We start from the raw sequence: 15861 nt of genomic DNA, 5'->3' as shown, positions 1-15861 counted from the left end.
TTTGTACAGTTAGGTCTGCTGGCCAATGTACTGCCAGTTGTTTTTCATTCCCCAGTTTCTCATAGGACATTGCTGCTGGATAAGAAAAAATTCCAGAGATGAAAGCAAGCGTGAGGGGGAACATGGCCTGGGTCAGGACTCAGGTTTGTGTGTAGGTACAGCACCCACAGCCCTCTGGATTTGCTGGCAGTGTGGTCTCTGGGCTGGATGAGCTGTGTGAGGGGCTTTGGGTATGCAAGGTTTGTGTCTTAAATCACTTGGAGTCTTGGAGTGAATTCATCTGTACAAGGGAGCTAAACTCACACAAGTTATTGCTTTTATTTTAGCAGAGAATAGCTTCATTAATGTTGCTGCAGTGAGATACTTGGATTTTTGAAATGTGGTTTAGTTGTAATAACTAAACTGAGTAGACAGAGGTATTTTTCCACAATGCAATCAGAAGAAAAGCTCTTACCTCAGTTCCAGGCTCAGCTTTGTGATCTTCTCACGATACTTCAGGACACTGAAATATGAAAAGGCAAATCTCTTTGGCATTTCCCTTCCTTTTGAGGCAGTTGTCATGGCAGGGTTACGCTAGATGGATGGTATACATGTTTCATAAATAATGGTGTATATTTTATGCTTTGGGTGAATTTTTTACTTCAAGAATCAATTCTAAGAAGAGTCTGCAGTGTAAAGTGGTCATAGCTGGCTTGGGTATTTGTGTTTTCTTCAAATGACAGATAAACTACAGCTACTGCAGGTACAGAAACTATTTTACAGCTCACATTTCATTCTTGCATTGCTACTTTTATCCTTGCAAAGCTGTAAGTTCAGGATGAAGTGGCTTCTTACTAGATCAGTTATTCCAGAAATGGGAGGATTAAATATCAGGACATATAAAGAAAATGGGAAATAATTGTGTGTGTTTGAAAGCCTGTGTGTACTTTAAGGAAAGCAACGTGCAGTGTAACTGCTGTGGTTGCCCAAAGGCAGAGATAGCATTGATTGCAGTTTGTATCTCAGGGCTGTTTGCTGTGGGGTTGGTACCAGGCACCTGCCGGAGACAAACCCTCTGAAGGGGCTGGGCGAGGCAGTGGAGGAGCAGTGCAGAAATCCCTGCTGCTGGAGTTCAGTGCTGAGGAACTGAGTGCCTTGTTTTGACACCATATTGTGCATCCCTGTGTATTTCACGTGGCATCACTGTGCATGAATAAAAATGGAGATGACCTCCATCGATTTTAGTTCAGAAAGAAAATATGAAAGTCTTTTATCAGTTTTGGCTTTCATTAATTGCTAAATTTCTTTCTATTTTTTTTTTTTCTATTGCAGTTTGAGTTCATTCAGCTACAACATAAAATTCACTGCACCAGATTTAAAAATGACAAAAATCTGGATCACGTTTTTGCTATTCTTCTTATCGGTTACTATGGTGAGTCTTATGAATTTTTAAAATCACTTCCAGTTTTAACAACCCTGTAAAGAGTACCATAGAAATTATTAATATGGAAACAGAAAGAGCTAATCTTGTGTTCAAATGTAGCTTCTGAACAACAGGATCTTTATCTACCTTCTGTTGTCCTTTAAATTCCTTTGGCAAAGGAACAGAAACAGTATTTACCTCTACTGAATCCAGCGTATTCTCTGCTGGATCAGAACACTAGCAGTGGACAAGTGACCTAGAAGCAGTACCCTGTGGACCCCAGGAAGAGGAGAAGATGACTAACTGAGATTCAGAGGACATCCTCAGAAATTTTAATTTCATCCCTTGTTCAACAGTGGTACAGTATTTCAATCTGCAGCTGTGTTTTTCTGAGAAGCTTAGTAGCTTCCCATAAAATATTTAATTACTATTAAAAATTCACTTAAAAGGTTCAGGTTTTGGTCAAGATCAGCTTTCCTAAGATTTTTTAATTTTTAATTTTTATAACCATCAAAGTGGATGTCTTGTCTTTTCAATTCTGAGGGTTGACTTTATGGTTCACCAGACTACAGAGAAACCAAATAGCTCTGGACAAGCCAAATGCTTCAGTGCATAAAATATATGGAAGGGTTTTTTTGGTAAAGGATCATTTTGGGTCTGACTGAAATGTGTTTTAGACTGAACTTTGATACATTTCACTGGCTTTCACAAAAGCTGTTTGTATCCCTCTGACCGTCTCAGTGCTTTCTATGCACGTTGCCATTATTATTTACAAATCTTGCCAATTGTTCCTCCCCCATGCTCATTCAGGAGACATTTATCACGATTCAGTAGTAAGAATTGCTAATTAACCAGAAATACATAAAATCATATTGTCAGTAATAAGATTGGAAGATCATTCTCTTTCAGTAAAATAATATTTAAAGGATAATATTTGAAAAGATTGATGTTGGAGCTTGTATGTGGTTTGCTAAAAGACGTGTTTTTCCTCTTAGTTCTTTGCCACTGCTACACCATCTGAGGGGCATCAGAACACGACAATGGACTTTGCCCAGCTGAGCGTTACACGGAATAAAATCATGACAGCCCAGTATGAATGCTACCAGAAGATTATGCAAGATCCTATCCACAAGAAAGAAGGTAGATTGTTTCCTTATGAGCTTTTACTAAAGCAAGTGGTCAACGGATATAATTACAGTAATTCAGGATCCTTTCTTTATATTAATTTCTTGTCTTGCTAGCAATTATTTTTCAGGTTGTAACAATATTTGCCCAATTTTTTATAAACATCACTTTGGGATGCATGAAGTAATATGTTACATTACCTGCCCATAGCACCACTCCTGATATAACACAAAGCTCTTCTTTCTGATAAAGTAAGAAATGTTAGTTTAAATAGATATCTATATTAAAAAATCATGACTAATTAATCTTACCACCTTATTTCATTTCATGCTCTTATAATACCTCTGTCTGCCTGGTCACATCTGCCTTTAAAACTTGTAAGTATCTTGATCCACACAGTTTCCCTGTTCTGAGGGTTGTGATAGCGTCATTATTGCTTTTCCTGATAAGTCACTCAAAGCTGACCTCAGCCACTCCACCCGTTGCTGTATTCACTTGGTAGCTTCTGGAAATACTAAATAGCTTTTGAGGCAAGCAAAGGGGATTGTGTTCTTTTACAAAGAGATTCTTCTCATCTGAAATGATTCTTTGAAGGAACTGAGTGCCTGGAGGTCAGAAATGGACACAAGTATGGCAGTGTAAGCTTATGCCCAGCTTGGGGCTTCACAGCTTCAGAAGGATCTGCATAAATTGGAAAATCTTCAGATGAGGAGGAATAACATGACTTTTGAAAACTGCAGCCTTTGAGATGGGGACATTATTAAGTCTTTAAAAGAAAACTGAAGTGAGATAATAAAAACATCTTCAAATTTGTAGAGATGGTCAGTCATTCCGTGTGCCTTTTGGGAAAGAAGCTGTATATAAAACGCCAGCTCATTCTCAAGGGAGGTTTATTTTAGATGTTGAAATGTGTGTGAGGAATGAGACATTGGAACAGGCTCTTGAGGGGCACTGGATTCCCTGTTCCTGGGGCACTTGGGGAAGTGTTTGTCCAGTGACTGCTGCAGGCTCAGCTCAGCCTGAGGCAGAGCCAGTGTGGCTCCTCCCAGCCAGGCTTTCTTGTGGCTTCTGGGATACCACTGTGTTTTCTATGAACGAGGAAACATATATACAGGCTTGGTATCCATCCAAAATATAAAAAAAATCAGTAAAACCATCTTTGGAAGCATGAGGTTCTTTGCTAAGGGACATTATTGAGATGAATCCATTTAGGGGGTTTTTGCCCACCATGCCCTAGATCTGAGGCTTGCAAATTGTAGATGTAGGCCATTTCAAGGTGAATGAGAAAAGATTTTTAAACATGTTCAAAGAAATGTATGTGTAAGGAACTATCTCTGTTAAGTGAAGTTTTAACCAACCAATGCTAAGTCTTCTTTTTCTTTTTTTTTCCTCATTGCTGCAAACCTACCTTACCCAGTCCCACATCTTACCTTTGAAAGACTGTTCTGAAACAAGAGTTATTTTATTCCCAGGTCTCTATCTGTTTGCAGGTCCTTACTGTAACAGGACCTGGGATGGCTGGTTGTGCTGGAGCGATGTTGCTGCCGGAACCGTGTCAGTGCAGCGTTGCCCTGACTATTTTCAGGATTTCAACCCATCAGGTATGAGTGCACTGACTTCTACATCAACATATTTCTCGTTGAAATGAAGGTCTGGGGGCTTGATGTCTTTTGTTTGCCTCACTCAAGTCATTAATGCTCTGGGATTTCAGAAACTCGAGACGCATTATTTGCATTTTCCTTTTATCACATAGAAAACTGACAAGTTATTTATTTTCTTTTCTGGGAATTCTGTAGATTAGGGAGTAGGAATTGAAGTTAGATCACAGTTCTTTCCTCTTAGAGATGAGCTTTTCTGACAGACAGGCAGAAATATGACTTACTCTTTTACCTCAGTTTAAAAGTTGAAGTTGACAGAGAGTTTCTCCCACTTAGAATCATTTCCTGTTTCTGTGGGCTTAGCTTTGTGAGCATGTGGAAAATGTCATACATTTCTAGTCTTGTCTCTTTCTGCGCACTTTGTATTTCCCTGGGTCTTTTTGTGCCTCTTTCTATTTGATGATAGAAATCATTGTGTTTCCAGCAATTTTCCAGTTTGGTTCTTGAGCAGTTTCACTGTTGATGTTTTCCCTCCTGTCCAGTACTAATTTATAGTGGTAGGATGTTAGGCTTTAGTTTCCATCTTGGATGTTAAACAAGCCATTTAAATATTCTTGTCACTTCATCTGGTAGTTCTCTACAGCCTTCATCTGGTAGTTCACTTAGTTCAATGTATTTTGATACTTAATGGATTGGAGAAGAAAAATCTATTTGTTTTCTTAAGGAAAATCACATCATTGGTTGCTCTTGCCAAGCAAAAGCAATGGCCTCAAGTTTCTCAGAATTCATAGTAACAAGCGAAGTCTCTCTAGTCATATTAATAAAGCTGTCACTTGTTTGCCAATCTTTGTTAAATACTTGGCATCAGGAAATAGAACTTCAGTGCTGACTGCTGTATTTTTCTTTCACTTTTCTTCTTTTGTTTTTCATTCCATCAACTTTGATTGTAGAAAAAGTTACGAAGATCTGTGATCCAAATGGGAATTGGTTTAGACACCCAGAAAGCAACAGGACATGGACAAACTACACCCAGTGCAACATCTATACACATGAAAAAGTGAAGGTAAAGAAAGAAATGAGTGCATGATACCAGTGTCAAGAAACTGAACTGAAAATCTTTACAAGTTTCAAAACTCAAAAGGCAGCAGAGTTGATGCAACAATGCTTTGAGTAGTTTTCTATATACCAAAAGTAGGCTCTGTTCCCACACATACCTGTGTGGGTCTATGTATAAATGCTATTTTTATAGACTTCGGTTCATCTTGAACATGCCCATCCATTAAAAGATTTAGAAGAAGAAAAAAAAATCTCTAACTGACCTCTTTGCTATACTTTGTGATATGTGAGGATTCAATGGGCAAAACTGCGTATTTTGCCCCGTTCCCCAGCTGTATGTCCACTAATATTCCTTATGTTTATCAAACATTCAGTTATGGGAAGAGCCAGGGCTATAAACTACAGACCAGGATAGTCTGTAAATTAATTTGGATCTCATGTTAAAGGGCTCAGAAATAGCAGACTGTGTCAAGAAATCTGACGTGTAATAGAGAGTTTCTAACTGACTGCGCCATTGCTGTTGAATGCCTTGGGGTACTTACCTAAAAACCACATTGGGCAAAAGATGGTTACAGATGATAATAAGGCACTTTATTATTGCTTTTTCTCAAACCATGAGACTTTGATTTTGCTAATGGCAGTTTAATTCTATTAGCAGAATTGCCGTAATTCATTGATTCTTGCTAATATTTGGCTGGGAATGGAGGATATTATTCAGAAAGGAGCCAGATCTATGATGATCTTTCTTTATGAATAATGAGGTAGTTTCCCTTGGGCTATTTTGCCAGCATATTTCAATGCTGTCACAAGTCTGAAGCCATTGTATGGAATAAAAGCTCCAAAGAAAGCCTTGCTGCTGCTCTCTGTGTTGTTACGCTCAGCAGCATTATCCCTTCACTTTGCTTGGAAGGCAGATGAGACACTGCACAATAACTGTGGCTGTTGTGCGTTGTTCAATTCTCATTGTTACTGCCCTCAGTGGTTCCTGCTGTACCATGCTTTTGTGCCTGTTCTAAATTGAGGGGAAGTCTCTAAATCCTTAAAATGCACCTCTGCCTGGATTGGTCACTGAGTGAGGGGGTGGTACAGGATATGGACCTGTCATAGGAAGGCTGTTGTCCTTTACACATCTCAAATTTTAGCATTTGGGGGTAACGCTTGATTTTTCTCACTCCCAAATTTTTCACTTTCCAAATTTCATAGTAAGTTCCACTTATACCTATTGCATTGCCATTTGGGTGTTTTTTAAGGAAGTTATCTCATTTTTAAAAATAATTATAATTTGAAAATTTCTAGCACATACAAAGAGTTACCCTTGTGTCATCTTACAACCTACTTAAAGCTTTACCTGCAATCTCTTTATATTATCTCAAAAGTCAGTGTATATAGCAAGCTGCAATTATTCTGTCCTAACTTGGAATGATAAGTTGAGAGGATACACAGAGTTTTCAGTATGTGAGCATTGGATGTGTGCTCTACTTCTCCCTCTGGAACCCAAATAGTTGTGCTTTATTGGGAGAGTATAAGGTTCAACCTGAAAATCTTCATTTTTGTTACGTGCCAAATGATAATCTTACATTGAATGGAGCAAGAGTTTTTTGAAAGACAGATTCCATGACTGAAAGCAAAGGTTTGTTACTTTCTGATATAATTAATTAGTTAATTAATATATTAGCTACAAGAATTAATGATAACATGAAGATATTCCAAATATTAAATCACCGGTTCCTTTTTCTTACCTTTTGTATCTACCCAGATTTTCATAATTCCATGATTGACTGTAGGCTTATTTAACATGCTTAGCCTTCACTATTTTTAAGTAATTGTTAACTTTTTTCATGCCCTTCCTTAAATGCTCAATAAAAACTGAATTTCCAGTACCATAATCACAGCTTACTTTGAAGGAAGTATCTTTAAATGCTGAGAAAAAACATTCTATGGGGAAAAAATACATAAATTCATACAGCAAGCACATGTTTTACTTAGGAGTTGTGTTAAGAGAGGAATCAAGCCTCAGACAGCAATGCAGCCAGTACAGGAACTTAAATAGCCAGGTTATATAAATACTCAGAAAAAAACCATAGTAGTGTATATTGGAAACTTGGTGTTTTAACTGGTAAGAGGTAAATTTTAGTGATTACTTCAATTAATCTGCTGTGTTCCCTAGGGAGAGAGATTTTAGTAGGATGTTGTTTGGCAGGATTCTGAACTTGTTCCATAATTACCTGAAATGGTTTTGGGTTTTTTCTTATTAGTCTTATAGCCACTTTAACTGCAGAAGAGATGTATAAATATGTGCTTTATCAGCAGTAGCTGTGTCTGAATCACTTGGCTTTGTTTTTGTGTTACAGACTGCTCTGAACTTGTATTACTTGGCCATCATCGGACATGGCCTTTCAATTGCATCACTTCTGATTTCTCTTGGCATATTCTTTTATTTTAAGTAAGTATATTTAAAATCCTTTATCAAATACCAGTGGTTGCCACAATCCTGGTTTCAGTACTTTGGGACACCAGCCATCCAAATGAAATTAGATGGAGCAGGAAGGTGAAGAAAGCCAGTATATAGCTTTGGTATTGGACATTATATTGTAACAAAAAAGGAGGTTTCCTTTCTCAGATATCTAAAATCAAAAACCTGCAACCCAAAACCTGTGGAATATATTGAAAATAGGAAATGGGAAAATGCTTGTTCATTTTGGGTTTGTGATGTATGGATTTTTTAGTGATAAATTACAGTATGGATACTAGGAATTGGAGTCAATGATCCTTGTGGGTCTCTTCCAAGTCAGGATGTTTTATGATTCTGTGTTATGCCAAGCATCAGCTGAACTAAAGAGCAAGTGGAAACCAAAATAGTGATGACATTTGATAGGTACAGTAGCATTCCAAAGTCAGTACCCACGAAGTATGACAACTGTAAGGAAAGTAAGGCTAAGATCTGCAGTAGAAATGGGAATAACAAAAAAAATCCCATTTTTTTATTCACAGCATTGTGTATGATAGGCTTGTCATCTGCTGACTAACAGTTACTGTGTCACCTTCTTAAAAGGAAGTTTGAGCAGTGTATCACCCTGTCACAACAGCTCATAATATAACACACAGGCCTTTTCAAATTAGTCTTATTACTTCATATCTTGTGAACTTTCTTTCCTTCCCTATGAAAGACTCCTTTTCTTTTTCTTTTCCTTTAAGAAGCTGCTGAGGCCTGGTGGGAAGGTGAAACCTGGGGTGTTGCCGTATGAGGAGAGCTGAGAAAGACAAGTTGTTCCCTGTGCCAGCTGCTGCAGTGCCCAGTGTGGGCTCCCCATGTCAGCCTGGCCTGGTTTAATGATTTGTGCATCCCTTCTCCTTGGCAAACACATCTGCTCCTCGCGCTCACCTACTCCTACCACTGTACCCTGCTGCCTCACTCCAGCCTGCATTTCCTCCTGGCATTTACATAGGAGTAGCAGATACACTGGCAGTGGATGCTGCTTTTCTCATGCTGTGGGCTTTGATTAATTAGGTGGAGGCAGCTGATGATAAAAAAAGTTCTCCTTTTCAGTCCCATCTGGCTGAAACGATGCTTTCACTTTAGCTGTGCATTATTTCCCCAGGCTTCCACAACATTTCTGCAAATCCCCAACAAACAATGTTTCCACTTTGTAGCCTTTCTTTTGAAGTCCAGTAATCAAGATGACATTTCAGCTTTTTCTGATCTCGTTTCAGGAGGAAAACCCAGATAATTAATTGTTTTTAATCAATTTATTTTTGTATGACCTGTAAAAACAATGCTTCCCCTTTCCAAATTCACTTTCCTTCCACAAACTCAACATGTGAAATGGCTGAGTCCTTATAAGAACTTTGATGTTGCATAAAAAAGGTCTATACTGTTGCAATAAATGTCATAAAGCTTAGCAGACTAAATATCTAATGTGACAGGAAAAATGCTTTAACACAGGGGAAAAGAAAAAGATTTGGAGTAGGATATGATTTTCTAAATTCACAGAGTCAAGCGTGGTTTTTCTATACCATAATATGAAAACCAGTTTCATCTTTGCTTGTGGTACTTACTGCAAAAGCAGGTGATCTGCTTTGCTGCCATCCTGTGACATACGATGTTGTGTTTGTCTAACCATCCAGGGATTTTCTTTTCTGGTAGCAGGATCATCCTTGCTCAGAGAACCGCATGGATTCAATCCAGACCCACAAACCACATTTTCTAGACTGTGGTTATGTTGGGATATAAAAGGAAATTACAAAATTCAAAGGAAGCTAAAGAAAGTCCTCTGCAAGCTGTTCTCTTGGGATGTACAGTTCCTCTAAAGTATTTTTAGTAGCAGAAGGGTATTTAAGGACCTAGATTAATACCAGGATGTATTATGTATCAGCTAAAGCTTGGATAATTATTCATAGCTTTAACAGGTGGCCTTTTTTTTTTTTTTTTTTTTTTTTTTTTTTTTTTGTACCAGTGTGGGGGGTGTCTTTGAATTTGTCATTTCCAAAAAGTTTATTCTCTAAGTTGACTGACAGCTTCTGGACAGCATTTGTTGGATTTCTGATCATTGGGATATCTTTAGATTTGACTAGAAATTTGAAACTTTTCCCCAAAGGAAATAATCAATTGTTTGGGACTTGAATTATTTTTTAGGACTAAAATTTTTCTACATTTTATGTTTGCATTTTAAATTTTGTTTTTTCTTCAGAAAATTTTCTCCTTGGAAATACTTGTCCAGTTTGTGACTTGTGTTCCCCAAGTGCATTGGAGTTCTTGGTTTAACAGTATGAAATGGGTCATAAGCTTGGAAGTCTGAACTTCTCTGAGAACTCATCTATGAGACATAAAAGTAACTTCTGCAGTGTCTCTGCTTTCTCATTCTGTTCCATACTCGAGATCATGCATGTGTTATAAATGTTAAAATAGTTGTAGGATTTTCATAAAGAATGAAAAAAGAGGCAAGAGAGTACTTAAAAAAGCAGTGGTTTCCGATAAAGGGGAGCTATAGTTTCAAAGGTGTCCCCATCCCCCCCCACAACAAAAATCAAAGCAGCCAAAAAAAACCCAAAGAAACCCACCTGATCTAAAAGACTTGCTGTTGATAAAGTGTCATGTCAAATCCCATGACAGCTTCCACAGAGGAGAGCAACGCTGTGTTAAAGAGAGAGTGGGCAAAGCACTGATTATTGGATTGTTATGGAGCAGGAGCTGGCTGAGTCACTTTCAGTAATGTCATCTGAACAGATAATTCCCCTTAGATGCACACATGGATCTCACTGCTTGAGTTTTGCAGTATTGGAATACCTTAAAATCTTAGATCTTAAACTCATTTAGGGGCTTCTGAAAATGTCACCCTTTTTTCTTTTGGAGAAATGTTGGAGAAATTAATTTTTCCCTAATTCCCAAGATATACAGGAGTTTAAATAGGAAGGGAAATAGGTAATTTAATAGGAAGTCTGCTTTTATTTTAATACACATTGTTTAATTGAGGGGTTGGTCATTCAAATGTTTTTAGGTCATAAATATGAGAAGTGATTAAAGGATATTATGTCATTAAGAAAAACAGTCAGAAAAAAGGAATATAGGAAGGATAACAGAAGAGGGAGGGTGGGGAAGCTTAGGAAAGATCCTTTTATTACCAAAAACAGTTTTTAAATGTCATCAGTCTTGCTTTTTGTTTCTTGTCGTGATCCTTTCAATCCTTTCATGCATGGGTGGAGGTGGGTGTGGATGGGTGTGTTTGAATATTCAACAGGAACAGCTGCGGGATGACCCGGAGAGATGGCCCCATTAGCTGTACGTGCTCTTCCTTGCCTGAGCCTTGAGTCTTAACAATAAGCAGACAGAATTCCAGAGTTTTTCAGGACTTGTTTACACAAAGCCCTTCGCTGGAATCTAGTATTGTCTCTCTTTTCATATGTAAACCATATAGGAAAAAAACCATATAAAAATACATTTTCAAAGACCATAAGACCCTGCATGTTATAATAATTAAAGTTTGTATGTTTGGAGCATTAAAACAAAAGACTCAAAACCTTAAAGAGCCTAATGGAATATATTTTTTCCTCAAGTTCATATGCAGCCCTGTTTTCTGTATTTTGGAGGCTTTTTCTTTTGTATTTTTTCAGCTAAATGACACATGGCAACCAAAGTTTCCTGTAGGTCCTTGCTGAATGGCAGCACTGGTGTCTAGAGGGGTTTCCTTCCCCTGTTTTTAGTGCCATGGCCTCGGACTGTCTCAGACCTTGCACAGTGTGTACCCAAACCTGTGAGCTTCGTCCAGGGATCTGTGGGTGCTTTGTACACAGCTCTTGTGAGAACTGCAAAGGTTGCAGCCAAGATCTGCCCTATCACTAAGCTTTTGGGACTGTCCTTTTTTTCCTTTGGGTCACATTGATTATTGTTTCATCTGTCACCAGTTTTCAATTTATTCCTCCAGCCTTTGTGAATATTCCATATCTGCACTTCTCTGAAAAAATACAACGTTCTCCCTTCTATCCTCTCAAATTAAAAATTAATCACCAATGTTCCCCCTTTATCTTTTCTTCCAGGCATGCTATTTGAAGAGGCCAGAAAGCCTGTTGTTTTTTTTTTTCCCCTTGGGTGACAATTTAGTCATGTCCCCTGCTGCCCCTGTGAATGTGTTTGTGATTTCTCTCAGGGAGCAGCAGTGGCATGTGTGTAAGTGGTAGATTTTCTCCCCCAGTTGGTCATTCCAAAGTGTCAATCAGCTGCACTCCATCTCTCTGGCCATTAACTGGAGACAGGCAGATTAGAGAGCACAGACTGCAGCAGAGGCTTCAGTCGCTGCTTTCTCCAAAGCAATCCAGGAGTTCACTGGAAAAACTTGAATGAGAAGCAGTCCCGCCTCTTGGAATACACTGAGTTATTCCTGCTTCTTCTAGAATGGCAGGAAAACAGAAAGTTGCTGCACCTAAGTTCAACATTGTTTGATATTGTTGAATCTCTGGGGTTTTTTTTAAAAAAGCCCTTCCAAATAAATTCTCTCTTTAATTTTATTTCAAGATTAAAAGCAAACCTTAGAAATCAACACAATTTAATGCAGTTCTTTAGTGATTTTCTAATTATAGCCTATAAATTGTTTATAACTTAGTTAGACACAAAAATCAGGGTGAGATTTGCATTATTTTGTTTATTTAAATGTTTCTTCAGCCTTTAGGCTGAAGGAAGAAAAATGACAAGAATATGAGTAAAAGGGAATTATCCTCAAAAGATCTGGACAGATTTGGGTAAATGGAAACAGGGTAAGACAGCTTCGTCAAGCTCAGGTGTGATAGGTAATTGGGAAATTCTTCAGATACTAACCAAAAAAAAAAAAGTCATTCTTCTGAAAATTATTATCAGCATTCAGATAATTTTCAGCTGGCCACTACAAAGCAGGTCCTTCACTATAAACATATTGGACCTAAATGTATTTGCTTTCTTCCTGTTGGTGTTTAAGCAAAGGTGCTACCTTTCATGTCATTGTATGAAATTTGCTCTGGATCTGAAGAAAGGGTTGATGTAAGACTTATTAGTAAAATCAAGAGCTCTAGCATTTCAAAATGTCAGAGTTGTCCCCAGGTACACATAGTTGTCCTCCCATGTACTCATTTGTTCTTGTTTATCTTTTCTAGGAGCTTGAGTTGCCAAAGGATTACCCTGCATAAAAATCTGTTTTTCTCTTTTGTTTGCAACTCTGTTGTAACAATAATTTCACTGACAGCAGTTGCCAACAACCAGGAATTAGTTGCAACTAACCCAGTAAGTGAAAGTCTATTTGACAGCCTTGTTTGTTTGTATGTGAATAACTTGAGCAGCGCAGCAGAGGTGGGAGCTGCAGAGCTGATGAAATGTTGTGTATAGTGAGGTTAAAGCACTCCTAACGCTGTGTCCGTGTGATGCAGTACAGCAGATGTCTCACAGGGCTCAGGACATTGCACATTCGAGGTTGTGAAATAGTAAAAGTGCTTGAAGAGACTGAGCTTACTGAACGCCTCTTTTCAGCTCCACAGAGTCACTTTTGCCCTGAAACAACTGCAGGGAAGCCTATTCTAGATGATGTCAGGGAGGCTGACAGCTGTATTCACCATGGAAGGGCAGGAAAAAATGTTTTGCAAGGTATTTTTGATCTGTCTGCTGGTTTCTCATGGCTTTAACTTGGCCATCTTCAGTTGAAATAAGAACAATTTATTTTTGCAACAGGAGACCCTAAAGATGAAATACCTAAACAAACAAATCTCTAGCTCTGTCTTTATTGTTATTTAGACATGGAAGATAAATTCTAATTCTGTGGAAGTTAGGGCAAAACTCCAGAAGCTGAATCGAGTAAAAAGATAATTTCTCTTTCTCCTGTAGAAGCAGTCATCAATGTCCTGGAATACATATTGAGATAGCTGATAATAATCATCATCAAGTGAGTGAGGGAGCAGAGAATGGTAAAACAATATTGGGTTTTGGTTTGTTTTAAGCCAAGTGGCAGAAATAGAACAATCAAACATGTTGGAAAGAGGGGGAAAAAAGGATTTCATGTGACCAATCTGCAAGTTAGCTGTTGCTCCTTGTTCACAACCTCACATTTTAGACTTCATAATAAATTATATTATAGCATTTAAATTGTAGAATATATTTTGAACAAAGATAAATACAAATAAATGCTAGGTTCCTCCAGAACCTGCTGCAAGCTCTCGGTCCCTAGGTGCAGTTATGAGTAGGTTAGAATCGTAAGTATTGTAAGCATTTTAAAAACATGAATTGTTCTCTGGAGTAGTTATATGTTGTGGTGAGTAAAACTGAGAGGGGATTACCCACATCAAAGTACATTTCTTCTGTGGTTACTAACAGATAATTAAGGATTTGGAATGGTTAAGTGTGGCAAGGTTTGCAATAAGGCAAAATATCATTACAGCATTCTACCACACTTGAGGATCTCAGGGTCCTCACATATGAATTAAAACCCAGACTCAGTTATTAAGTTTAATGTCACCATAAAGTATGGGATTGTAATGCCCGGAAAATTCTATTTTAAAAAGTAAATAAATGTGTAATTGTAGTGGAAAACAGAATAAACATTACCTTGAGTAGTATTTTTTTCTGCTTTGCAAATAAAGCTCTGAGATTTCTGCAAATTAAAAATTTATGTTATGCTCTGCTTTTTTTCCCTTCAGGTTAGTTGCAAAGTGTCACAGTTCATCTACCTGTACCTGATGGGTTGCAACTACTTCTGGATGCTGTGTGAAGGCATTTACCTGCATACTCTGATTGTGGTGGCTGTTTTTGCTGAGAAGCAGCACTTGATGTGGTATTACCTTCTTGGCTGGGGTATGTGATTTCACTTTGTGTATTTTCAGGTCAATGCAGCCTCTTCCTCCTTCAAACATCCGTACCTTTGCCTCTCTGAGCTGTAGCTTTGAGTGACAATGGCGCACACCCCCAGTCTTTTTCTGTAGTGTTTTAACAAGCTTAGAAATATTAATGTAGGAAGCTCTCTCTGCCGAGAGAGAGATTATGCATTTCTGGAGTCAGGAAGTGACTCCTCCTTTGTATAGAGAAAATAGTCTCCTATTATAAAAAAGACCTTAAGAAGTAATTATTCATTGTTCCTCACCTCGAAGATGTTTATTTAGGAATGAATGTTTGTTTTCAGAGAAGTCTTGCCGTGCCTAGGGTAGAGGGTCAGAACTGAGTTAGAGGTGGTCGAGGATTTATTTTTCCAACAGCTCCATTTGACCTGTATTGTTCACTAAGCAAACACAGAATAGCTGTAACAGAAGATCTCAAGTAGTATCGGTATCAAAGCTAACAAGCCTGGTCACTTCAGATAATGCACAAGGGCTTATTCACAAAGTGAAAGTGGAGGCTCTCTGCAGATGCGGTGTATGGGCGCACACAGCTCTAATGTGACTTGGTACCTGGGTCACTCTGTCCCACTGCAGGCACAGCTGAGACGTGGCTGGAAGGTCACAGGTGCTCACCAGCTCCTGAAGATCAGGTACCACCAGCGTGTCAAGGGCCTCAGATGACTAATTTGCTTATTCTTTTCAAATTTTTTCATTTGGCTTGATCTGTTGAGTCTAATTTCACAGTTGTTTTCTGAATACCCAGCAAGGTATTGATACTTTGTCCTCATACCAGTGAGAACGCGCTCACCACTGGTCATACTGTTAAAGCTGTGGTCACATATGCAATCACCATTTTAATGTTACCTACCTGTTTGGTGTTACTGCAGATTGCAGCCTGAAAAGCAGCTGTGTTAATGAAGATCACTTGTTGCGTTCTAAAAAGTCCAAAGTTGATTTGCCTTTCCTGTGCGTTGCCGTGGACTTCTTGGCAAGTCAGTAGGAATAAGGTTTCACACAGCCCTCAGAAAGAAATCTAAGAAAAGAAAGATTAAATTGGTCTGTGTTAGTTCATTTGCTCTGCAGGTATATAGTTTGGTTGAGGTGAAAATACAGAAGAGTCCTGCAAGATTTGCAAGTTTACTTAGGTATTAACCAGGTTTACTAATGAAGAAAATACTGTTTTCTTCACAGGTTTTCCACTGATCCCTGCCTGCATACATGCTGTTGCAAGAAGTTTATATTATAATGACAAGTAGGTAGCATTTCAGCTTGCTTTGCAAAACTTTTATATTTTCTTTAAGGTTAAAAATAACCAAAGGTAATAAATGCCTTGTTTTTACCTTTTCCTATTTGTTTTCT

At 38.3% G+C, this 15861-nt stretch overlaps 1 protein-coding gene across 1 annotated transcript in view; it reads left to right on the top strand.

Annotated features, from left to right (window-relative positions):
* Positions 1 to 15861, top strand: part of CALCRL (calcitonin receptor like receptor) — a 63867-nt gene that overhangs the window by 31892 nt on the left and 16114 nt on the right. The window contains exons 2-9 of the mRNA XM_032114111.1: positions 1312 to 1411; positions 2398 to 2542; positions 4018 to 4128; positions 5076 to 5188; positions 7533 to 7624; positions 12799 to 12925; positions 14329 to 14482; positions 15694 to 15754. Coding sequence (XP_031970002.1) covers positions 1361 to 1411; positions 2398 to 2542; positions 4018 to 4128; positions 5076 to 5188; positions 7533 to 7624; positions 12799 to 12925; positions 14329 to 14482; positions 15694 to 15754 — 854 coding nt within the window. The 5' untranslated portion in view covers positions 1312 to 1360. The remainder of the gene's footprint in view (positions 1 to 1311; positions 1412 to 2397; positions 2543 to 4017; positions 4129 to 5075; positions 5189 to 7532; positions 7625 to 12798; positions 12926 to 14328; positions 14483 to 15693; positions 15755 to 15861) is intronic.

Source organism: Corvus moneduloides, chromosome 7 (assembly GCF_009650955.1).
Source record: "Corvus moneduloides isolate bCorMon1 chromosome 7, bCorMon1.pri, whole genome shotgun sequence".
Lineage (NCBI taxonomy): Eukaryota > Metazoa > Chordata > Aves > Passeriformes > Corvidae > Corvus > Corvus moneduloides.
Note: the sequence above shows the minus strand (reverse complement) of the source record. Positions and strands in the feature narration are given on the sequence as shown.